The 24,540-nt window shown below is 40.2% G+C and overlaps 3 protein-coding genes and 1 long non-coding RNA gene across 10 annotated transcripts in view; 2 read left to right on the top strand and 2 right to left on the bottom strand.

The window, feature by feature from the left end:
• LOC109616619 lies at positions 1–1,302 on the bottom strand. Its single transcript, XR_002197834.2, has 3 exons — positions 1,194–1,302; positions 875–1,079; positions 1–84 (listed from the first exon to the last, which is right to left on the bottom strand). It is a non-coding gene; the product is annotated as an uncharacterized LOC109616619 (long non-coding RNA).
• Positions 1,303–1,382: 80 nt separating this feature from the next.
• btf3 (basic transcription factor 3) lies at positions 1,383–5,788 on the top strand. Of its 2 annotated transcripts, none has more exons than XM_010899279.4 (6): positions 1,383–1,467; positions 2,409–2,477; positions 2,608–2,721; positions 2,959–3,160; positions 4,234–4,290; positions 5,424–5,788. In XM_010899279.4, exons 2-6 carry the CDS (start codon positions 2,409–2,411, stop codon positions 5,468–5,470), a joined length of 489 nt encoding a protein of 162 aa, XP_010897581.1. In that variant the 5' UTR covers positions 1,383–1,467; the 3' UTR covers positions 5,471–5,788. The 2 variants fall into 2 exon arrangements, with proteins under 2 accessions (XP_010897581.1, XP_010897582.1); XM_010899280.4 differs by having other exon boundaries at positions 1,422–1,533.
• On the bottom strand, positions 5,554–11,974 carry ankra2 (ankyrin repeat, family A (RFXANK-like), 2). Of its 2 annotated transcripts, XM_010899277.3 has the most exons (10): positions 11,904–11,967; positions 11,724–11,821; positions 11,012–11,406; positions 10,719–10,877; positions 10,397–10,462; positions 10,088–10,185; positions 9,443–9,568; positions 9,227–9,293; positions 8,655–8,735; positions 5,554–7,865 (listed from the first exon to the last, which is right to left on the bottom strand). In XM_010899277.3, the coding sequence occupies exons 3-10, from the start codon at positions 11,292–11,294 to the stop codon at positions 7,810–7,812; spliced, it is 936 nt and encodes a 311-aa protein (XP_010897579.1). In that variant the 5' UTR covers positions 11,295–11,406; positions 11,724–11,821; positions 11,904–11,967; the 3' UTR covers positions 5,554–7,809. The 2 variants fall into 2 exon arrangements, with proteins under 2 accessions (XP_010897579.1, XP_010897580.1); XM_010899278.3 differs by lacking the exon at positions 11,724–11,821 and having other exon boundaries at positions 11,904–11,974.
• Positions 11,975–19,312: 7,338 nt separating this feature from the next.
• The window catches only part of arhgef28a (Rho guanine nucleotide exchange factor (GEF) 28a), a 58,427-nt gene continuing 53,199 nt past the window's right edge, over positions 19,313–24,540 (top strand). For 3 of the 5 annotated variants that reach the window (XM_010899272.5, XM_010899271.5, XM_010899270.5), the window contains exon 1: positions 19,313–19,698. The gene's annotated coding sequence lies outside the window, so the exon portion shown is untranslated. The remainder of the gene's footprint in view (positions 19,699–24,540) is intronic. The other 2 variants (XM_010899274.5, XM_010899273.5) reach the window with 1 other exon arrangement.

The raw sequence follows: 24,540 nt of genomic DNA, 5'->3' as shown, positions 1-24,540 counted from the left end.
AAATCCTCTCAATGATATCTGGTAGGAGGAACAGGTTGTGGGGTGAACAGACATCATGAGTTACAGGATCTCGTCTGGAGCGAGCTGAAAAAAGAGATGAATGCATGGACAAGTTTAGAGGACCAGTGAACTCAGACTGAGGGAGTAAGGTACATATATCATGAAACTTCTTTTCATAGCCACTGTTCATCAACTGTTGCTTGCTCTTTGGGGTTTCAAGCTGGCTATCTGTAAAAGCACTTTGTGAAAACTGCTGATGTAAAAAGGGCTTTATAAAAATTGATTGATTTAATTTTCAGTGGTTGACAAAATCATCTGAAGAGAGAAACATTGGAGGGGATGGAGGTGGAGGTTTCAGGAGAGTGGAGAAGGTTGGCAAATGTTTTTCTGGGTGATAAAAATAGTCTTTAGCATAAAATGGAGAGGAAGATCCATTTTCACTCAGCAGCCCTGTTCTATGAGCCTTGGAGTGGGCAGCCAGGTCAGGTGAAAAGTTTGGCAGGAAAGGACACCGAGAGATTGGTAGGATTTGAATAAAGAGTTGGGTGGACTAAATATTTAGCAGAGGGGAGAGTTGATTAGATCAAAAAGGAAAAAGTAGTAGTGTTAGGGCAGGGATGAAAGAGAAAGAGATCGTAAAGATCAGAGACCAGGAGGGAGGTCACAATGACATTTGTCAACAAACAATCTAGTGATGAAAAGGACAAGTGCATTGTTGGCCTTGTGTGTGGGATGGGAACTGGGAAAGGGTGAGGTCAAAAGAGAAGAGTGGAAAGAAGTCATGGTTGAGGTTGCCCAGTAATATGATTAAACATATGGTCAGGAAAGGATTGCATCAAGGTTTGAAGCAAATTGAAGAAGTCTCCAAGGGCACCTGATGAGCTGTGTTAAACTTGAATGACATTCACAGCATGGAATTCAAAAATAGGATGGAGAGAAATTGTTCACTTTGGAGAAACGAGAAGCCTGTGTTGACAGCAGATCGACACTTTCAAATGCTGCCAGACACCAAGAATTCCACATGGGTTGTGCAGAGAGCGGATACTAGATTAGGAGAGTTGCAGCAGGTTGGGGATCATCTGTATAAAATACAGGGAGTGAAGCCAAAAGTGATTAAAAAAATACTCACATAGTTGACGCAATTCATAAAAGTGCAATTTACAATCTAAAAATACTACTAATAAATAATATACCTAGGTGATATAATGAAGCTAGAGATTATTGTGGAGTCTTTCATTCCGTCCTGTAAAAAGTAGATAGAAACGTCAATGTTTTGGGCGACAACACTGCCACTTAACTGGGAAGTCTTTAGTACCAACTGAAGTTGATAATAGGGCAGGGCACTCTCTTTAAGACAGCGATAAGGCCCCAGCCCCTTTCACGATTGCACCTCTGCTGGTACGTCACTTCCTCCAGCCTCTCTCCCTTCCATCTTGCTCCCCGCGTGTGCTCGCTGCTAGTGTGCAGGTCAGTGAGGAGCTTTAAAAATACCTTCTTTCCTGCACTGTTTCTGCCCTTCTCCAACGGCACAAGGTAAACAATATACTTAGTTATCAGTCCGGTGAACAATCGTGGAGTTAGAACTCGCGGTGACTTGGTAAACGAGTTCCAAGCTGGGAGGTGGGGTCCGGCTGAAAGGCCCTGCTATACGCCTTAGCTAATCGAATTTAGCAATCTTGCTAATTTGAAAGCTAGCTAGGCAGACTCAAATGGCTAGATTAATCGTTTATCTGGATTAAAATGTTGGGTGGACATCGTCAAAATCACAAATTCATGTAGATGTATAAAATGTGTATTCGTGGTTAAGTTTTACTATTTTTCTTTTCCGTTATACTTTAACGTTTGTTATTTAGCTAGTTAGTTAGCTAACATTTACTTCAAAAGTGGCAACTGTCTATTATTGGCCGTCTGGCTAACCTGCTAACAATCTCATAGTTAAACCGTAGTACTAGGACTGAAGCTAACTTCCTGCTAATGCGTTCGTTTAATAGTTCTGTTGAATTGGTTGATAGTCGCAGTCCAACAGAAAACAATACAGCAGACTAAACATTTATTGGTTGAAATCTTCTGTTTTTGTCTAGAGTTACAACAGCCAACGATACTCAGTTGTAGTACTTAAGTAACAAGCTACAGTAGTCTATACTGTGCAAGCCAAACCTAAACCACTTCACTTTTTAAACGTTTCAACTGTAATGTTGTACTTTCTGGTGTTTTCTCATGATTTACATCAGAATAAGACTGTTTTGATGGGCTGTGGGTGGTGTTGCCTTCGACTTGTATTTTACATATCTGTATAATGGAGTGTTTGCAGTTGAAGATAAAACAGGCCAAGTGAGGCAGTCTACCACATTTCAGAATGTTAAGTTAGCTGGTAACAGATGCATATCAACATGTGCTGTCTATTTCAGATGAAAGAAACAATTATGAATCAGGAAAAACTCGCCAAACTTCAGGCACAAGTACGCATCGGCGGAAAGGTAAGATGTTCACTCAGTCTCTTCAGTATCTTCAGGTTTATGTTTGGGAGTATAACTTGTCTGTTCTAAGCTCCTCTCTCGCAAGGTGTTAAAACAGCATGTGCCGAAATGATTTTTTTCTGTTTAACAGGGCACCGCACGCCGAAAGAAGAAGGTTGTGCACAGAACAGCAACTGCAGATGACAAAAAACTTCAGTTCTCCCTAAAGAAACTAGGAGTTAACAACATCTCTGGTATTGAAGAGGTAAAATCAAATCTACAGTGGAAGACTTGATGGCTTGTGGTCCCTTTCACCCCAATAGTAATCTATTTTTAAATGGTTGCCGGCCTACTTAAATTGGTGTGACATTGCATTTGAAATCAGAGCAGGTCTCACTTCAAGGTGCATTTTACTGCCATCTGTGTGGTTCTTCAGAATGGGGGGCATCTAATTGTTCAGATTTCAGGTCTGCAACAACTAACCATTATTGTTTTTAAACAGGTGAACATGTTCACAAACCAGGGGACAGTGATCCATTTCAACAACCCCAAAGTGCAGGCCTCCTTGGCAGCCAACACCTTCACTATCACTGGCCACGCTGAGACCAAGCAACTGACAGAGATGCTCCCCAGCATCCTCAACCAGCTGGGTGCAGACAGTCTGACGAGCCTCAGGAGGCTGGCCGAGGCTTTGCCCAAACAGGGTACGTGGGCGGCTGGGGAAGAAAAGGGGCGATGGGGAGTAGGGAATGGATTTCATGGCTGTTTTAGGGGGAATATGGCCTATGTTTTGTTTGTAGTCGCTTACTGTTTTCGTACATTTTAGGGAATTGTTTTGTTTAGAACAAGTTTTATATTTTTTGGGTTCATTCTCAAAATTAATCTTTTCGTCATCTGTTTTATTTGGCCCCAGGTAATATACTTCCATAAGTGAATAAGCAGGCTGCTTGGTATTAGAAACCCTTATAAATGTACAGTTGTGGTGTGCAATATATATTTTTTTGCTGTTGTCATCTGTATGTCGGAGATGGGAAGTAGGATTGGGGAAAACCCTTGGATGTATTTTGAGCACTGTACAGGTAATTGGAATGTTAGTTGTTTAAAAAATCTTGAGCTATTTCAAATCGTATAGTTTAATTTCTTCACTGCGTGAAACCTGTGTTTTAGTACACTTCCTGGTTGCCCTTTCTAGTGCAACCCCACTTCCACTGGGTTTGTCTAAGAAGCTGCTGTAGCATTCGCTGATTCTTTTGGCCCTATACGCACAGTTTGAGTAACAGTTTTGGTGAAAAAGTTCAATACTACAAAACACAGTACAGAGGCACTTGGTATTTCTTTACTGTACAGAAGTAGCTACATATGCTAACCAAATAAATTTTACTCTTCCATGACTGAATGGCCCTTGTTTCAACGTCCAACGTTGATTTAATCAGAATAGGACAGCCATTCCATTTACCTACTTCACTCCATTTAGCTTCCCTGGTAAAATATTTCGTGCAAATTATCCAAATGTTACTAATAGCATCTTGTGACTATTTCCTGTTGCCGAATATTGGTAGAAGCTTGGTATAACTGCGCAATAACTAAGACCTGGCTGATCTGTTATTTTATCTTGTAATATACCCAATGATGTTGGACAGGTTTAAAATGTATAAATGTTATTGTTTACTAGTCAACCCAGTCATTCTGGATTGACTTTGGGTTGGGGTGGGGGGGGGCCGATGGGTTGTTTATACATTGCCCTGCGCAGCATTTTTAACGTCTTTCTTTCTCCCAGCTGGAGATGGAAAGGCCCCAATAGCCCCGTTGGAGGAAGAGGATGATGATGTTCCAGGTGAGTCAGATTGAATAGCGGTCTCATGGTTGTGAGATCATCATGATTGTTCAACTGCGTGGCGTCAGCCTGCAGGCATTTTGATGTTGCGCCACTTCCTCTTGACTTGGCTTGACACGTCTCCAGTTATTGATTGTTCTTCCTACCTGCTTATTTGTACTTGCTAATAGGGTTTGTGTAGATGTCGTCAACAATGGCCCTATATCCTAGACATCTGTGATGTGATCCTGTGGTCTCCACAACCCCCACATGTCGTGTCATTTTACAATGTAGGAACTTATTTTCCTCCCGTAGTCTGTGACTGTACTCTAGAATAAGTTACACCTAGGCATGTATTTCCCCCCCCCAGATAATAGAACCGTGGTAGGTTTGCTTACTTTCGGGAAGTGAATGGGGTCACGCTAAGGGGATCCAACAATGACTGTTGACTAGTTGGTGGTTGGGGTGGTCTGTTGCAGTCAGGTTGGTGGGTTTGGTGTTTGAAATCTTGCGTTCGTTGTTTATGAGTTCTGAAAGCACAGTTTGCTTTTCTTTGTGGAGAAAATGGGTCCAAACACATGAGGTTGCCATTACAATTACCCACAGCTTTTCCCAGGGCTCTCCTTTTCCTGTAACCCAACGTTTTCACAAACGTAACAAACGATTATGCTCTTGTTCAGCGTGAGGAATGGTTGAAGCCTGATGACACGGGGTTAACGGTCTATGCCATTGTGTTATTATTGGAGTTTAGTTTCCCTATGGGTCCCCCCCCCCCGCTAAAAATGATATTCAGACCTTCAGAATTGTTTCCATTTTAACAATCAAGCCCTCTGAGCCAACTATGGACCCAGCAGATTGATCAGATTTCATTGAACAAATGGGACCCTCCTTTTGATCCTCACCGCAGTGATTTTTACAGCTGTTTTCTGGTGCTCTGTGGGCCTCTATCTTGCAAAGCAACACCCGTTCTCACATTGTAGTTGGCGTGGGTAAGGGGGAGAGGGAGGGGTGGGGAAATTATACCTGGGATCACATTTCGGATAAACACGGTCATTTCTGAAAAAAGAGGTCTGAGACCTGTATGTTTGGAGGGTCCTGTCTGTGTCTGAACCCTGACTGACATGGATTGTGGTGTTCCACTTGTGGTGTTTCAGATTTGGTGGAGAATTTCGACGAGGCTTCCAAGGATGAGGCAAAGTAAAGGAAACAGACCTTCAAGAGAGCCTCAGCAGGACATTACTCTGTGCAGGGAGGCTCCCCCCGTTAGAAGTTTTTTTTTTTTTAAATTGTATTTTTTTGCCACCCCATTTCTCCTATTGCTATTTTGAGCACTCTGGTGTCCCTGTGCAGTTTGAGGGTGTGAGATTGTACATGGTGTTTCTGAGGTTGTATGTGGTGGTGTCTCTGAGGTTCGTGCTCTTTTGTTCTCCTGATTCCATGTTACTAAACCTGATTTCTTTGCCGTCTGGCTGAAACCATCGTATCTGGAATAAACATTTGCTATTGTCAATTAAGTGAATACTGTTTTATCCCTGTGGTTGTTTAACAAAGTTATTAGATTGAGTTAATTTGTATTTTGAACAAATATATTGAATTTGCCTGTTTTTAATTGCACTCCAAGGCTAGGATATAATGCGCTAAAAAGCAGGACACCAATGTGACGTGCGCAGCAGTAACAGAATGTGAGTACCACAAAACCTTCAAAAAAGCCCTTGGTCAGTTTCTAGATAAATGGGCACGGCAATCGGTTTTAAATTGTATTTTTTGGAACTGAGCTGCTAGTTTCAGCTAGTAATTCAATGAACTAGTATTTTTCAAAATGGTATTTTTCAAAATGGTATTAATTTTTATTAAAATTAAGCTATTATTGCTACCTGCATTTCAATTTTTGACATTGATCTCTGGTTCAATATTTTTCACTAGTGTCAATCTTAATAGTTGTTAGTGGTTATTCACTAATAGTCCTTTTCAAGATTTCAAGATTTCCCTGGTCTAAATCCCAAACTTACTAGTCACTATTCATAAATTGTTTTTTCAAAGAAAACATTCTGAATAAAAATCAGTATGTTAGTTCCAAATGGAATAGCATTGACATTTTAGTTGTTTCTATTATATGAGTAACAAGTAGCAACATAAAATTGGCTATATTATGTTGATAGTTAACTTGAAATATTAATACCACGTAAAAGTTTAATTTAGCATTGGAATAAATACTAGCCACCATTTGATAGCCTGTAATGTAATTGCAACAAATTAACACTTTGGAAATACTGTCCATTTAGAGATGCCTAATAGTTAAACATCAGGGATTAAACAAATGCATGTAGCGTGTGTTCAGCAGGATCCAAGAAACAGTCTAACTTATTTGATTTCTGTCTGCAACATTCAGAACGTTTTGCAAATGAATGTGGCCCTGATGCGATGACATAAAGGCACAGCTTCTGCTAACCCAGTGATTCCCGAACATTTCTGATTGCCACCAGTGGAATTTTGCTGTGCCCAGAGCACCCTTTAAGTACCCCCTCATGTACATTTTACATGTGAATGGTCTCATAAGTCTTCTCAAATACCCTCAGAAGATAGTCCTTGTACCCATTCGGGAAACACTAAGCCAACGCAGAGAACATGATACATTTGTTTTTGCTTAAGTATTTAATGTAATGCAACATGCGGAGTGCAAATACTCCATCTCCAAGTAGCCAACATTTCTTTACAGTAATTATTACTTGTGGATAGATGTAATGACAATTATAAATTACTTTTGGTTGTCATTAATTTGACATGTGCAAGAAAGTTTTTTTATACTAGTAGTTTTAGAAGCAAAAGTATCTATAGAAAACATGGCTGGTAAGGGTTATGTAACAACTAGGTGATTTTCCTTTTTCAAAAATGATCTGTTAAGTACTTGCAGTTAATCAACTTTTACAAATACAACTGTTACTAATAACAATTGGAATAGTTATTGACAAATAAAAATAAAGATTATTTAGAACATGAATAACACTGAAACTATGTAAAAACAAATGTTTATTTACAATAATAAATGAATAAACATTAAGAATATTCTACCACAATGATGTATGGTATAAAACCATTTGTTCTAATGTAAGTCAAACAATAATAAATATGAAATTAAAATATCCTACAACCGAATCCAAACCATTTAATATACTTAATTTTACCACAACTTTAGTGTTTACTTAATCGTAATCAGACAACTTTCACAAACTCCTTCCATTTATGATTAGTGCAGATGCTTGGGCAAATGCACACATTTCTTAAAATAGTTTGGCTCATGTTATTTGCATTTTAACAAACCAAGGTCGGAAGAATAAAGTGTCAACACAAAACAGTGCTGAAACTCAAGATAAATATTCTCACTCAAAACCATCCATTCAGGCCTGTGCTTCAGGATTCTATAACCATAGTCTGAAATAACACAATTGTCCTTGACCCTTTTCTTCTTTATAGCACACACTGTTGTTCCATTCCCAGGCAGTACTTCATCTCATGCCGCCCAGGTAGTGGACCTTCCCTGGATCACTCTCTGATTCCCATTAGTAACTTCAGCAGGTGGGCCTCCATCACCTGTTGAACTGCGCAAAGAGAGACATTTCAGCCCAGAGAAAAAAATAAAGTACTTTTGGAAGTCAAAAGAATTCTAGAACTCTGAGTACACATCTAAAATGTATATGCTAGACAGAACTGACATTAGTTAGAAAAGGAAATCGAAAAGCTATCCTCCAGCTGACTAGATATCACCAAATTCCATCTCCAAAATGCCACCATTTTCAACATTAAGTATCTGTTTATACCAGAGGACTGGTACCAGCTCATACAAGCTCCTGGGTTTAGTTTAAGTGTAGGCTTTTTTCGGCAGAATCCGATTCCATAACCGATGACATCAGGTCTAGCCTCAGCATTCACAGCACCATAAACAATTGACTTCCTCATTTGACTCTGATCCTAGTCAGGTCCAGTGGAACCCATGGAACAGAGCCACAATCTTCATAGAATGTCAGAATCAGCAGAGATCCTTCTAAGCTGGCCTCATTTGCATAATTGTATCAAAACACAAACCTGATTGCTGAAGAGTGGCTATACCGAAGAGAGTTACTGTTACATTGAATAGAACAGCTCTTTCACCAAATACTCATCTAATCCCAAAATAAAGTTAGCGGGTAATATGCAGTCTTTCTGCATAATCCTGTTCTCTATTAAAGTAGCCCAGGGATAAAGAAAGAATAAATTTTACTTATCCCTAGCACACAAATACCTATTTAGTGAAAAGATTCTGCACCTGTTGTTCATAATGAAGAAAAAAAAGTGTATGATATATGATTGGGAATGAGGTGATGTATCATGAGTTAGTGACAGCTGTATACCATTCCTATGACCCATTGCCACAGCCATGTCCATAGCGTTGAAGCCAGAGTCTGACTCAATGGTGGGATCTGCTCCGCTCTCTGGAACAAAAAAGGATTGGTGTATTACAAACAAAACACATCGTAAGGTGTTATGCTACAAGTAGTCTGAACACACATTCTTCCTCCTGATAGATCAGTTCAAAAAGTCTAAACAAAATACTTTTATCCTGCTTCATAAACGACAATCTAAACTAAACTTTTTTTTTTATTTTTTTTTTACCAATAACACCCTGTATTACAGCAATATAAAAGGAAATACAACATGACAATGTGAGTAGTATAGCAGCTGTCATTTATTTCAAATGAGGCATTCCTTAACCATTGACCACTGACAGCAACACCGGGCGGTCAATGGATTTATTTATTATAGCTTGCAGGTTATGAAGAAACATCAAGAAATGTCTCTGGCACATCCGAGGGAGTCCCAGACATGCAAAGTATATGAGACAATGACATGTAGGAAAAGTTCCCGCCAGTAGCGGTTAGTACAGAATGCCTGCTGAGTGGTGTGTCGATCAGTCAGTCCTTACCCAGGAGGATTTCCACACAGCGTACGTGGTTTCCATGGACAGCATAGAGAACAGGAGCCCCTCCGTTCTGAAATCAATACAAATACACTCACATCTGGGCACACAGTCTCCCTGGCAGACACCTCTAGAACGGTAAGCTCCCACAACATCACTGATTTAGGGAATGTATATCCACTTCTACATTAAGTCATGCGGAAGAAAGCTGAACATTCCTACCCAGTCGTATTCATTGACATCCACTCCACAGTCAATGAGCATCTTCACGATATCTGTGTATCCTCTACTGCAGGCCAGAGACAGGGCACTCTCTCTACCTTTAGCTAAAAGGTTGGGGTCTGCTCCCTAAGGTAAAAGGTCACGAAAAAGACCAATGCTTATTTTTAAATAATGGTTTTAACAATACATAAAATGTAGAAAAAAAGTTAGGAATTTCAGGTAAGATGGAAGCAGCCCATTGTAAAAGCAGCTTATTGGATGCACCTAATAAACTGCCCACTGGGTCCCTGATTATGTTACTTGATGTTATGTGGTCTTATCTAGTATGTAAATTGAAACACTGACTGCACAGCACATTGCTGCACCTTGCTGTACCATGTTGGTCATAGACGAGGGACAGATGAAGGCAGCCTCCCCTGTTGTTGCCTTAACCCCTCAGTGAGATGATAAGAAGCACTTGACTTGGTATCACCCATGACTTGCGCTACCAATATGCTGCCTCCACAGGTCCCTGAAGCCAGAACAGGTTCGCTGCTCTACCAACAACTGTTCACCCTACCACATCCCTTGCTCAGCCCTCAGCAACCCCTACTTCAAAACCCCCTCCAGCAGTGGAGGCTATTGGTCTCCTGTCGTTGTTCTTACGTTCTGAAGCAGGAACTCCACGACTGCTATCTGTCCGTGGGCTGCGGCCCACATCAAGGGCGTGAAGCCTTCCTCGTCCTGCAGGTTAATCACTGTCTCTACAGCCATACAAACAAGAACAATAAACGGGTCAGCAACATGGTCCTTTTCTTTTTCTGGTCAACAAGTTAAGCTCTTGATCAGTATATGGAAATATACACGTGCATATTGTTCTTATCTTGTTTAAATGTCATATTCATATTTTATTATTTATAACAGATTCATTATTGCATGGTCCTAAGCAGCTCAATCCTTAGAGACCATCCTCACCTTGTTCTATCCTGCTGGCCAGGAACACCATTTCTCCCTGTGCTGCTAGCTGGTGAATGGACAGAGCTGGAAAGAATGGTCAAGTAGCCACCGTTCAATGTTAGGTTGAGGTATATTTCCAGCTGTAAACTATGTTTATGAGGCTAGGTGATGTGTGATAAATCTAAGATAGATGTTGTGATATTGATGGCCTTTGCGCTAACCTCTTTAAACTTTGTATTCATGTCTTTTGGAAGAGGTGGAATAAAGCAGAAGATAACATTCCATTGGATAATAACGTCATCTTGTTCTTCCTTAGATTAGAATGAGCTCATGTACTTACAGTGGACTAGTAGAGGAGTAGAGGACACCTCGTTACCGCGGTGCTTGTTGGTGAGGGTTGTCGACTGTTTGATGGGGGAGAAGTGCTTGGTAGTGGACGGGGTATAAACATGACGCACTTGTATCCCTGGTGAGGGCGATGTCTGAATATTACACTCCGCTAAAAAAAAAAAAAAGGAACAAAAGTTATGACAACGATTTGGCCACAGAAATTAAGCAGCAATATTCCTCTACGAAGGAAACTGTAGCTAATATGAATAAGAGTTTCGTAATTTTTTTTTAGTTAGGAGGTACCTTTAAATAAAACAGACGCCACCTCCAAGTCGGAGTTGACCTGGTCCTGGATGTTTTTACTGTCCTCCTCGTTGAGCGACTTGACGAATCTGGAGCACACGTTCATATCAAAGCGGTTAGGCAGGATGAACTTGATCCCCATGGCCACGTTTTGTGCACCGGTGTGGTCCGTACTTCCACCTGGGTGTTCCGACTTAATGCCGCTTACATCCGGCATCACGCATATCCCCTCCATCTCCTCCGAGACTGAACTCGTCCTACCTGGAACTGAACTTCTATCCATGATTGACCAGTGAACCAGAGGATCAAATCAGTGCTGCTGGGTGGACGTGATATTGTTTTGTCGGGTTAATTCACCGCATCCGATGTCCCATAACATAGAAGTCTGAGAAAGCCTAAAATGTATTCAAAAACAACATCAGAATTAGGTGGTGATTGGTGCAATGCATAATCCAGAATCAAAACATTTCGAAGACTGGCAGTATTAAACATCATCAGTTCAGTCTGCCTTAAAACTATACACCGTTTGCTATTTAAAAGCTAGCTAGCTAAGGTAACTGATAAGAAAGCTAGCAAGGTATCTTTTCAATTCTATTGCACATTAGCTATCAGATTCGGTCTCACTTAGCATTAAATAACCTGCTAACTTGTTAATACTAATACTAATAAAGTTAAAACTTGAAATAATAAATACAGGACCAAACTAACTCACCTTAACCCCAGTGTTGTTGTTAGCTAGCCCCAGCTCGGGTATTTAATATTAGCTAGCTAACTAGGTAGCACTGTTAGCCAGCTGAGACCAGTAGAATCCTACAAACAACCAAGCTAAGCATAAATAATTCCGTAGTAATGGATGATTTGGCAACATTCATAATAACACATAATTGCTTACTTAATAGTAACACATTTTGTGTATCGTCCACCAATGGTGCAAGAATTTGACAGCTTGTTTTGATGTTTATTGCGCATGCGCTGTTTTTCACTCCACGTTTCTGATTTAAATTTACTGTGGGTGCATTTCATTACATTTATAAAAGCTTTGTATTCGTGAAATACTTAAACTTGTTAAAAAATATATACAGATACATTAAACCTCCAAACAGATTTCGGGGAATAAAATAATGACAAACTTAAAGACTGTATATTACACGTTTCTTTGACGTAAGACTGGTTTATATAGCTTAAGAATATAGATTTTTCCATCTGTTTTTTTACGCACTGGATTTACCTGTGTCCCAGCACACACCTAATCTGGTAGAGTTAAAGTTCTATCATGACATTTTTGCAATGTTTTGTTAATCCCTTTTAATACGAAGGCATGGATAATAGATTAGGCTACACAGTACAATATTTACTCAGCTGTGAGAATAAAGATTAGTATGGTCGAATGCTAAAGTTTCGTTTATGCACTTGTTTTCTTTAAATCAAAGGTTAGTTTTTGAACAACATCGAATTTTTATCAAATTACGTAACATTAATAGAATGAAAGGCTTATTAATTTTTTTGGCTATGAAATTCTGCACAATGGAATTGAAACAGTTACTAAGAGGTTAATATTACGTCAATAAACTGTGGACTGTATAGAAACTGCTGCCCCTTTTTTGTAGTCATCACTATTTTAGGGGTCCAGAAGTATCAATTGGCAACTCAGTTGCCTTTTGGCCAGGTGTGTGCCATTGCATTTTTAGTTCATTCAAGAGTGCTAACAAAAGGTCTAGTGGTAATTCCAGGTATGGCATTTGTTTTTGGAGTCTGTTGCTGATGTCTCTCAACTTAAGGAGCAAAGTTTCAATGACAGTAAAGCAGGCCATCATTTAGTTGAACATTTTGAAAACATTGGTTTAAGACATAACCAAAACATTAGATGTGTTAAAATAAACTATTTGGTACATTTTCAAGGAGCAATAACACACTGGTAGACTACAGAGGACTACAGTTGCATAGGTCAGAAGAATGCATTCAATTGTGAACAGATCAAAAACACTCCTGGATGTAGCCATAGACATCTGTAAGAGTATAAAGAGAAGACTATAGCATAACCTCAGAGGGTTTACCTCAAGATGCAAACCACCACTAAGCCTCAAGAAAAGAACAGCCAGGTTACAGTTAGCTAGAAAGGACATAACAAAAAACCTGGAGAGTTCTGGATCAATGTCTTATGGACATATTAGACAAAGATTAACCTGAACCAGAATGATGGATAGAGTTCAGAGGAATAAAGGAACTGCTTGTGTAAAGCATACCGCCTAGTTTTTGTAACATGATGGAGTTAGTGTTACGGGTTGGGAATGTATGGCTGGCCTGGAACTGGTTTCACTTGTCTATTGAAAATGTGACCACTGAAAGCAACAACTGGATGGATTCCGAAGTGTGCAGAAACATCCCATCTGCTCAGAGCCAGTTGAATGCTTAACAACTCATTGGACATCACTTTAAAAAAAGGGTTTGAAATCAAGTACTAAATACTTTATTTAGGATTATGTTATTTGCCCAATAATGTTTGGTCCTCTACAATGATGGAATTTGCTTAAAAAGGGCTGTGATGCAGTTCAATCCTCAAATTAAAGCTGAGTCAACTCTGAGTCATTGCTTCATTTCCAATACAATATGTTGAAGTAGAACCAAAACCACAAAATAAGTGTTTCTTTCCAAATACCTTTGGATTGTACAGCATATAGTCACATTCAGATCAATCTAAAATATTATTTTTATCTAGCTATTGTTTCCTTTCTGCTGCAAAGTCTCTTCATCCCACCATTTGAAGCATGTTACTTCTGTCTGAATAATCTGGAATTATTTGAGCGGTCAGAGGTTTTCCACTTCACTGGTCAAAGTTGCAACATGATAATCTGATTTAGGGGGATATGCCAACTATTTCTCCTGTAATCTGTCAAATCCTGCGAAAGAGGAGGCCGATTAAGCGCCATTCATTTTAGTTTTTTGTCTTGAGTGTTTTCACAGCTAGACCCCTGCATGGATCAGGGAATTTGGGGCACACCTTTTAATCCCCTAGAATTTATGAGGCAAGAGCACTTCAAATACTGCTCAGTTAGCTCATGCAATTTACTAATAACTTAATAAAAAAAACAGGACATGGTGATTATTTTAGGTCAGGAATAAATAAGCCTGGGCAAAATACATTATTTAATTTCCCTACCTTCTGAAATCTGATACCAAGGGTCAAAAGCAAGATGTTACTTGTTATTAACATGCATTTAATCACAGCTTAATTTCTTTGGGAAGTTTATACCTGAGTAATAGACACTTTTGTCTGGTAATGGTGATTTAAAAAAGTATTTTTTCACATTTTAGCTTTGGGTAATTTGAGTTTCGGAACAGCTAACCTTTCCTTTCTGCTTTGTTATGGCCTCACATTCATTTCACATTATTATCTCCTCTCCAGAAGATCCCCCTCTAGGAAAGGACCCGTATATGTGGCGTGGTAGATTTAACAGATCCCTTTCACCTTCTATTGTGCGTTGGTTGACTTTCTTACATGGCCTTGGCTTTCAATGTTTGTTTATTTTTTAGGTGACTGTGCGTCTGCAAAGCTGCTCCAAGTGGAGATTTCCTAACAATGTAATGAGGCTTGGCTGCCTTGCTGGATGGAAGTAGTTTTACAGCCTCTGCAGTATTTATGCAGTTCATTAGGCCCTTAATCTCCATTATTGACACACACTAAGTAACCTCTGACCTTTTTGCTAGTTCTTCATAATCTCTCTTTCTGCATGCTTGCACAGAAATAATGCAAATATTATACTTATTAAATAAATACTTATTCATGATAATCTTTTATTGTAGTTTTACATGAGACCTCACACTATTTTAAAGTGAAGAACACTATTCAGACATGTTGTCCATGTCTTGGGATTTCCCTCACTTAAAAAAGCTCTGAGGACCAAAAAACATGTGATCCTTAGTTCAGAGGGTTGCCATCAGGATATTATTTCATACGCTAATAAAAAGCTGTTTGATAAAATTTAAAAAAGCTTTATAGAGGTCTCCCAGTGGGTACAGCATTCTTAGGCTGCTTTCATAGCTGTAAGCTGACAACCTTAGCTAGGTTAGACTGTTCTGCGAGCTGACGAGTGGCCAGGAAACCCCATGGTTGATGCAAATGTCCCTGCATCGCCTGGGAAGGGGGGAAGAATTGTCAGCAGGGACTTCCTATTGTCATCAGGCTCTAACACGTTTCTGGTGACTCAGGCCCCTGCTACCGATCCACATTACTGTCTTGTTGGAAGAGCAGTGTGAAATATCAGAATGACTTGACATGGATGCACTGGGAATATGGCCACTGGGATCTTTCACTGCAGTTGTTTTAATGAAAAAGGGCCATAGATACAATATGAAACTGGGGTGAACATTCTTTGAAAACATATTGGAAAGGTATGCATTCACTACTAAGTCGCTCTGGACAAGGGCATCAGCTAAATGACTAAAATGCAAATGCCAAAAATTAAAAAGGAGGTAAATATTTTTACATAAATTGCTTCATAGGTTTAGGTTAACTCTGAACAAGGTGAAAAGGCAAGTTTAATTTGCCTCTCCTATGATGAATAAAAATACACTTTTGTACCCTGTCTCTGCTTGAAGGTGTTATAATAACTTTAATTAAAAGCAACATTTCCATCATAGTCCTTCATCTGGCATAACCTCTTCAATGATTAAAATGTGTACACAGCCCCACGAGATACAGAGATGTATTTAAACATTTTCATTACATTTTTGTCATTTGAAACTGATTCACTAAACCAACCATAGCAATAAACCAACCACACTATCTACAACCGAACACTTGAAAATGTATTTAGCGTCTGTAAAAATAACCAGGTGGATCCACAAGCTGTTGTTCTTGGAGGGCAACTGTAACTATGTCCATGCAGAGAGGAAAGAAGCAGAGATGATGAGAAGACAGCCTAGGGTAGGCTGAGGGTCTGGCCTACCATGGTGATGGTGGAGGTCAAGGGGCAGAGGGGTGCCATGCAAGGGGTTATGGGAGTGACCAGGCAGGAACAAGGGCTGACCATGATGTACAGTCACAGTGCCATGATGCATAGAATGAAGTGGGATGCTGCTGGACGCCAGGTCTGCTTCTTCCAGTCCATATATCTCCTGGACAGGCTTCCCTGGAGCCTGGTCACCAGCAGGCCCGCTCACACCGCCTGAGTCCTGGTGGCGTCTTTGTGCTTTTTCGTGCCTGGTCCTCTGCCTCCTGCTGTTTGATGCTGGAGGAGCGTAGCCCATGACATGATTTCATACAACACAACCAGCCATGGCAGAAAGAGGGTACAGATTTTTTTTCTTCTGGGGATCCTCTTTTGTGTTGTTATTGTTTAGTTGTTTGTTTTCTGAGTCTCTAATGAGGAGATCAGGGGTTGTGGCCTGTCACCGCCGCAGTAGGGACACCAGGGGGTCTGTAGGATAAAAATCTTCCAGGTCAGTAGGATGGAGGAAATGGCCTCGCTCTAATATCTGTCAGTTATCACACGCAACTCCAACCTCCGTTGCCTTGTTCCCCCAGCATGCAAAGGGCAGTGGCGTGATTAGTCCGCTCTCTTGCTGTGACTATAACTCATACTCCTCACGCCATCTACAGGATGTAGCCTTCTGATGTGACTGTCCACTAACACTCAGCCATTGTGAGAATGATGCCAAGTTGACCTCTTGACCTCAGACCCTCAGTACCCCTGTTTCTTGGTGTTTACTAATATGAAGTGTAAAGGCTATCTGGAAGAATCCTCAACTAATATGTTTTACATGTAAAAGACGTAAATGCATTTTATTTTCTAGTAAAACTTTTTGAACACATTTTGACTGCGATTTTTCCTTACCTTCCAGTTTTGTGGATTCCTATTTTTGCTCATGGCCTCGCCTCATCACAGCAACTCCTGGTAGGCAGGGGGAGAGTTGCAGATCAACACGTCATTTTCGAAGCACTCGCCAAGCTGTTCTGTCACAACTCTAGCTGAACCAGGAAGTACTTGCCAGCATCTATGCTCTAGGAGGAGATAGTGTTCACCAGCCAACAACAACAGTTGAGCTCGCAGGTGCCCAACCTACCGCGAAGAGTCGCTGGAGCGCGACCAGGCAAGGCATCCTTTGTCTGACACCAATCCCACCAATCCCAGATGGTGCTGAGCCAAGTGTCACCTACACAGGCAAAAACCCCTGGGTCAAGATGGTATGCTGCATTCAAGAATTATACACAGGTGTACCATGAGGCAGTGACTTTACCGACACACCATTTGGCTGCCCCCATGAATCAGAATGGTAATCATACATACTTTCTCTACTTCATAACAAATCTAAATGCATTTGTCACATACTCTGATAACAACAGGTCTAGACTAAAAGTAAAAGGCTAAATTAGCGTCAGTGTACGGGTGTACATGTCATGTATGACTGTATGTTTGAGTGTTGGTGTGTACATTATGTTTGTATGGCAGTACTTGTTAGTGTGTGTCAATACTAAATATATTATAGCCACAGGTAATATGATTAATTGACTAATATGGAGCAATAAAAAATACAAATAAACTGTGTATGTCTATGTATTTTTGCATGTTTTATATGTATTTATATCTATGGGCCATTTGTTTGGTTGTGTTCCCAGGGCACATGTGATTGAGACTCAGGTCTCAATGTCCCCCCCCAGTTAAATAAAAAAAACGAAACAAAAAATAAAATAAAAATAATTATATATAAGGAGACACCCCAGATTTGGGCACTGGGGGTGTTGCAGTCAGCTGCACTCATATGCATAATTAGGTGGGTGTTTATATACTTTCATATTTGACACATATATAAAAGGTATTAAAACAAATAAAATTTGAATATCCCACCATCACATGGCGTCCTGGAAGCGGCACCCAGTTAGTGGATCTGCCATTTTGTCACGGCAACAGTTAACTGTCTTTCTGAAGAACAGAACGAAAAGCTGCCTGCCTCTCTTTCGGGTTGTCGGTACTAACAGGCCAATGTGAAATTGCAAGATTGACCACCTCCCAGACTATACATTTTACAGAAAAACACAACTTTGAATGGACCTTTTTATGAAAAGTGCTTCTTTTGTCATTACAAGCCCAAGCAATCACGAGAAATAGCAAATTGTCACAGTATGTGATTTCAACCAATGAACACTTGGGGGCAGTATTGACCAACTTGAAACTCTGGCACTAAAGAATCGAGTCTACACGAGTGACTGTCAATGAAAGTTACTAATGAAACAAATCAGATTTTGGGCCTGTAAAAAGTCAGTTTGTATTGTCTTTAAAACAGCTATGTTTATTTTTTGTAATGTGTCTAGGAAGACATGCATCATGTAGTTTTATGTCATCTGTTATGTTGTCCAGCTGCACATGCTAGCCTTAAAAATTGACAACTGTTCCATTGTTTAAAAGTAGGTTATCATTGATATTGTGCCTACAGATGGCGCCAACAAGTGCAATCACCTTAATGATGTGTTCTCATCCAAGAGGCCAAGTCCTCTGGCCTAAATTTCACACATTTCTCCATTCATTCAGCTGAATAATTGCTGCAGGCAATTTGGGTTACCAGTTGGACTAAAATTACTGCAGTTGTGCTTGCCTGGTATTCAACTGTTCAGAGAGCCCCCATATGCATTATATACTTACTCATTGCTAGGCTTTTATATATTTTAATGTTGCTGCTGCCAATGATCGTAAGAGATTATCCACTACATATTTGCTCAGTGTGAGTTAATGGGTAAAGGGCAGGAAGGGCGGGCACTAGATTTAGTCCCCTTCTCATTTCCTCCCTGTTGCTATGGGCACTAGGAGTATGACTTTGTATACATGAGTGCAGCAACACTTTGGTGGAGAACAGCAAGATAAAGTATCTGTTTAAGAGGGGGCTGGGTTTGAGGCTCTAAGACCGGGCGCTTATGGTAGACGATAATAAAAGCAAGCAGAGCAATACAGAAAGTGCGACAGTAGCTGTCCTAGCAGATGTAGTGTTTTCAGTTGCACGAACTATTCTATTCTATAGAAGGAGTTTATGACGTTGCACAATATTTTCAAAGGCTGGTGGAGGCTGGTTGTATTAGCTAATTGTTCATTTCATTCTTAAACGCATTTAATATGTTTACTGTAAAATGCTAATTTTGTGCATATGGTGTCGAGTCCTGTTACCAATTACTACCAATTAGTATATTTTCCCTGACTTTTTTTTGAATTTTTCTCTTTTATGTTTGACTAACCACCACAATCTAAAAGCTCACCTGTGCGTAGAAAGGGTTAAATCAAGTAGCGAATTTTCTTATCCTTGTATGTGGACACGTGACAGTGTCATTTGCTCTCGGTGTGAACGGGAGAGGGGGAGACCTGCGGTTTCACGGAAAGAGGAGGGGCTGGACCACCGTGCACCGTGGAGGAGAGCGCTAACAGAACAGAGGCTGCTGTCGGGGTGCTTTGGGAAACCCGCTTCTCTTTAGTGTGCGTAGATTCTTCTGACCAATCGGTAGACTACACAAAAAAATGATTCTCAAAGTGTAACAAAGACTATTGGTTTAATTTCTATATTTTATTTTATTCTTCCGGTTGCCTATGTTGGGAAAATGAGTTAAACATTAGATTTTTAGGAAAAAGAACGCTGGAAAGAGATCGTTGAACTTTCTACTCAGGAAGCGTTTCCACAGGTCTGGCTGGCAGAGCGGGAGGACTCAGGTAATGTGAAATACAACAAATCTTGCAAAAACGTACTTTAGTTAGCAAATATATGAAAGGTAGCATGCCCATTTATCTATTTGACATAATGGATGTAGGACTTATATTGTATGGCCTGAAATTTCTTGAAAGCTTTTGGGCATAGACAGATACAGAAGATGCTGAACGACATACTTTCTGCATCTGTATTTATTTTTATTCCCTCTACAAAAAACAATAAGTTGTATGACACTGCTCGTCGAAGAAATACATGGTTCCGAGTTATGCTTTCTGGGCATTTGGCTAGGTTTTTGTAAAAAATAAAAAACTAACAAAGAAACTTTGAACTATTGCAATCCAATAAGGAACATATGCTGCCGTATTAATTCAGTGTCTTATTATATGTTGTTTAAGTCATTATCTTTTAAACCCTGGATAAGGATCAATAGAGTGGTGTAAAGGGCATAGTGTTCATGCTGACTGTCTGAGAACTGTTTCACTTCCTCATTTGTCAAGTTATATCCCAGTGTTGTCCTAGACTGACCTTGCATGAAGAGGTTATTGTTTTTCCCCCCCTAGTCTCTCTGGTTCACTAGGAAAGACAGGGAAGAGGTGTAGAATGAGAGTAAAAGTTTGAATTGTGTTTTGGAGAAAAGTATAAACTGACACTTTTTCTAATAACATACACGACATATGGTTTCTACAGCCATGAAGACACCCCATTTCCAAACAGTAATCTAATCAAATATTTTCAGTTTATGACGGGGTACTTACGTAGAGACATTTGATATGTGGTTTTTAATTGGGACACTATCTAGAACTCTGCATATAGCATCATAAATCATGTTGACAAATATGTCTGGTCACTTTCCGCGCTTGGCTTCACCTGGGTGACTGATTGTGACTGAAAGGTGTGTTTGTTTCCTAAGACTTACTCTGCTTCACTTGGCAGCCTTGTTACATAGTCATCATTCCACTGTGTGTCCCTTTCTCCAGGGCCATGAATCATCTTATATTGCATAACTGAGCTTTTAGCAAGGTGTTGCTGGGAATCACAGCCACACCTCTAGGGCCAATTAGCCAAATGCCAAATGTTTCAAGGACACTGAGCCGATAGATTTTGTAGTTATGAACTGGTATGGTGAAATCACTTTTTCAGGTAGAGTACGGTTGACGTGGATGATGTGTCATACCAATCTCAGAGAAAACCGGTTTATCCACAATTGACCTCTAGAACATTATTTGAAAAAAGAACAACATTTTGGACACATGACCAGATGTTAAAATGAGTGGTCCTTCTAGTTTTGAGGTAATGTAACACTGCTGTAAATACTGACTCAATTCATTGGTTATGTGTTCACATCAGCTAGTATTTTTTGCGTCAATTTGAAGGTCAGGGACTAATCTCCCAATTTTTATGCAACTTTTAGGAGCAATGTGTGTACTTTTATATGTATATATTTTTAAGACTATAATTACTGACTTAGAAAATCAATCATAGAACATGTACTAAAGATAATAAAAGTTGCCGTAACAATGCAAATTCTGTTTCACAATGTAAAAATTATAAATGTTTTTTTTTTTTATCCAATGGAATATTGCGTTCAGATGATCAGCTTTGGTTGCAAAAGTGAAAGTTTAACAAAAGAACAATAATGCAATCAAATACTGAAAGGGTTTGGATGGGTTGGACGGGTGGCAGGAGAAAGAGGATCACTGAAAGTATCAGCCGGAAAGAGGTTGCTTTAATACGGATACATTTTTGAATTTTCCGTGTAATGTTCGTATATACTCTGTAGGCTTGACAGGGGTGGAAGTAGGCCTAATGAGTAGTGTAGGGCCTGTAACATCCCCTGGCCTGTGTAATAAGTCCCTAACAATATTGTTTTTGAAACTTTAGCACATGGTTAAGTATAAAAAAAAAAACTAGTCCAACCTTTAACATATTTTCTCCTGAAAGCCGTCTTAAGACTTTTCGTCAGTTTGAATGTCGACCCGGTTCCATCTCAGCCGTAGGCCTTCAGTACCGGTGGGGAATAGAAGTGATGACCCGATGCTTTATGCGTACCCACACAGGATGGGCTACCTGGCTCTGTGTCCACCTGGGCTGTGATTCTACCGTAGGCATTGATATTTATGAGCCGAGTGTCTTCTTGCACCACGTGTCGTTACTGATCAAATGTAAAGGAACCACGTTACTAACTAAGGGTCTGGAATATGACCGGCTCCTCAGACTGGAAGGTGTTTCTTGGGAAAAGCGTGATGCCATTCAGGCTGTGGCCAACTAGACCCGGTTTGGTCACACGGACACGCTGAGGTTTTGGTGAGGGCAAAGGTCAGGACAACACAACGCAAGCATGCAACACAACGCAACACATGCAAGTTTACGCGTGTGTTGCGTTGTGTGTTCTTTTTTTTTAACGTAAATGGCAACAAACCAAAATGGGGGTAAAACACCCAAGAAGAGCATCTAAAATCGACTCAGTCTCCTTTACTGCTTTATTATTGTGACTTGTTAGTTGAGCTGCATAACAGCGCAAGCTCCCCTTGTTATGCGGAATGGAGAATGGGCGTTTGTTTCTCAATCAATTAACAGGTCACTCTGACTCAGAAACCTGCGGGAGATGGCCAGGATCATACACACACTAAAAAGAATAGTTGATTCCCATTACGTACAGCTACCAAGGCGACTAGCTGCAGGAACATGGATTTTCCCACAAATATGCTTTGGAAAGCAAACTCACAATATATTTGTGTGTGAACATTTTGATGAGCGTACTCTTTTGCAAATTCCTGTCATATGATTGGATGTTGAATCAACATATTTGCGTGTGAGCCCAACATCAACAAGTAGGTTATTGTATTTCAGACAGCAACAACCACCTTACATAAATCAAGTGTTACCCCTCAATCCGTCTTGCCGAAGATCCGTTTTCAGCTATTCAGATTGAGCTATTATAATGATATTATATGATATGACATACAATAACAATGCCAGATAATTGCAATTGTTAGAGGATGATGAGAACCATGCCACAGCCTGTGGCGTGAAGCCCTTTCTCTGTTGATAAGGATATCCTCTGACTACACTTGTTACAGTGAGTAAAAAAGGACCAGGGATATTCATTTCCTGTGTCATCCCTTTAACACAACACACAGGGAATCAGATAAAGAAGTTAATGAAACGATGACAGAACATTTTGAGGGAAAAACAATCTCAATCTACTTTATAGTCCTTGGATGCGTACTATAGTGGACCTATATTCATACAGATTCTTCGCCGTTTCCAGCTCGCTAAAATCCCACTAAAGCTAGGCAGTTTCACGTTGTGCATAGACAGAAGCACAACATTATTTTGACACCCCTTGTCTGAGGTGTGTGTGAATCTCATTATGTTTTTTTATGTCCTTTTAGGAACCTTTTGTGTAATGTACCTTTTTGTGTAATTTCTGAGAAACTACAATCACAAGTCATGGGCATTTGTTATGCTTTCTCCTCTGTTTTTGTTTCTCCTCTGTTTTTGTCTCACAGCTGAGAGTGAGGTCACAATGGATCAGTTGTGTGCAGATTGCTGAAATTATACTTACTGGACAGTGTCCTCAATTTCTGCAGCTGGATGCCAAGTTAAAAGAGGACCACAGCAAATGATGTGCCGAACACATGCAGATGGACAAAGAGACAGACAAACTGACAGACACACTGACAGACACTGACAGACAAACAGACAGACAGACACTCTGACAGGCACTGACAGACACTGACAGACAGACAGACAGACAGACAGACAGACACACAGACAGACAGACAGACAGACAGACACACAGACAGACAGACAGACAGACAAACTGACAGACAAACTGACAGACACACAGACAGACACTGACAGACAGACAGACACACAGACAGACACACAGACAGACAGACAGACACACTGACAGACACACTGACAGACACTGACAGACAAACAGACAGACACACAGACAGACACACAGACAGACACACAGACAGACAGCACACTGAAGCATTCTAGTTTCTGCTGATTCTCCTATATGATCTCATAGAGTTATGTTGTATTGTGACGCAGTGACATGTGGGTAATGTGTTGGTTATCTGACGCCCAAGTCAATACATTTAATTACGTTTGCTGGACCTTTTCATTGTTCGTCCACTTGATCATATAGGCCTACATGGTTATTTAACACATTTATGTATTATTATGTATTCACATTTATTAAAAAGCACAACATTTTCTTGAAACATATCCTAGTGAGAATTAATGATAAAGAACACAGTAGATGTACGCTGCTATAGTAACCTTAATACGGAAGTAAACATTTTCACAACTAGTCACGTAAACAAGAGGGGGAATTTGTTTTGGTCCAGGTCAAGGGAAAATGTGTCAAAAGCTGGGGTCAAGAGTCTTGCTCGGGTCTGTGCCTGCAGCGCCCCCTCCAGGTCCACGCTAGCAGCGTCAAAAGTGTGTTGACACATTGATGCGTAGATGGTGTGCATTTGCGTGCATACGGGATGCAGACCCTAAGAGATCGCGCTGGATTCTCTCATTCTGGGAAGCTTACGGCAAAATGTTCTAGACACACACAGACAGACCGATTGGATGGCTCGTTCCCATGGGTAAAACATAGAGCAGTGTGGAGGGAGGGAGAGAGGGAGGGATGGATTGGATAATATTAATAGAATAACAAGGTTTTATAGAATATCTCATGTTCCGACATGCCAGGATGATGAGAGGATTAGTATGTGTCTTGCACGAAATGTAGAGCCTTGTGATTCTGAAGCTCTTACTGCCCAATTAATGAACTGATAAAGCGTTGGACTTAGAGAGCAGCCTGGAAATGATCTGGG

Source organism: Esox lucius, chromosome 14 (genome assembly GCF_011004845.1).
Source record: "Esox lucius isolate fEsoLuc1 chromosome 14, fEsoLuc1.pri, whole genome shotgun sequence".
In the NCBI taxonomy this organism is placed as follows: Eukaryota; Metazoa; Chordata; class Actinopteri; order Esociformes; family Esocidae; genus Esox; species Esox lucius.
Note: the sequence above shows the minus strand (reverse complement) of the source record. Positions and strands in the feature narration are given on the sequence as shown.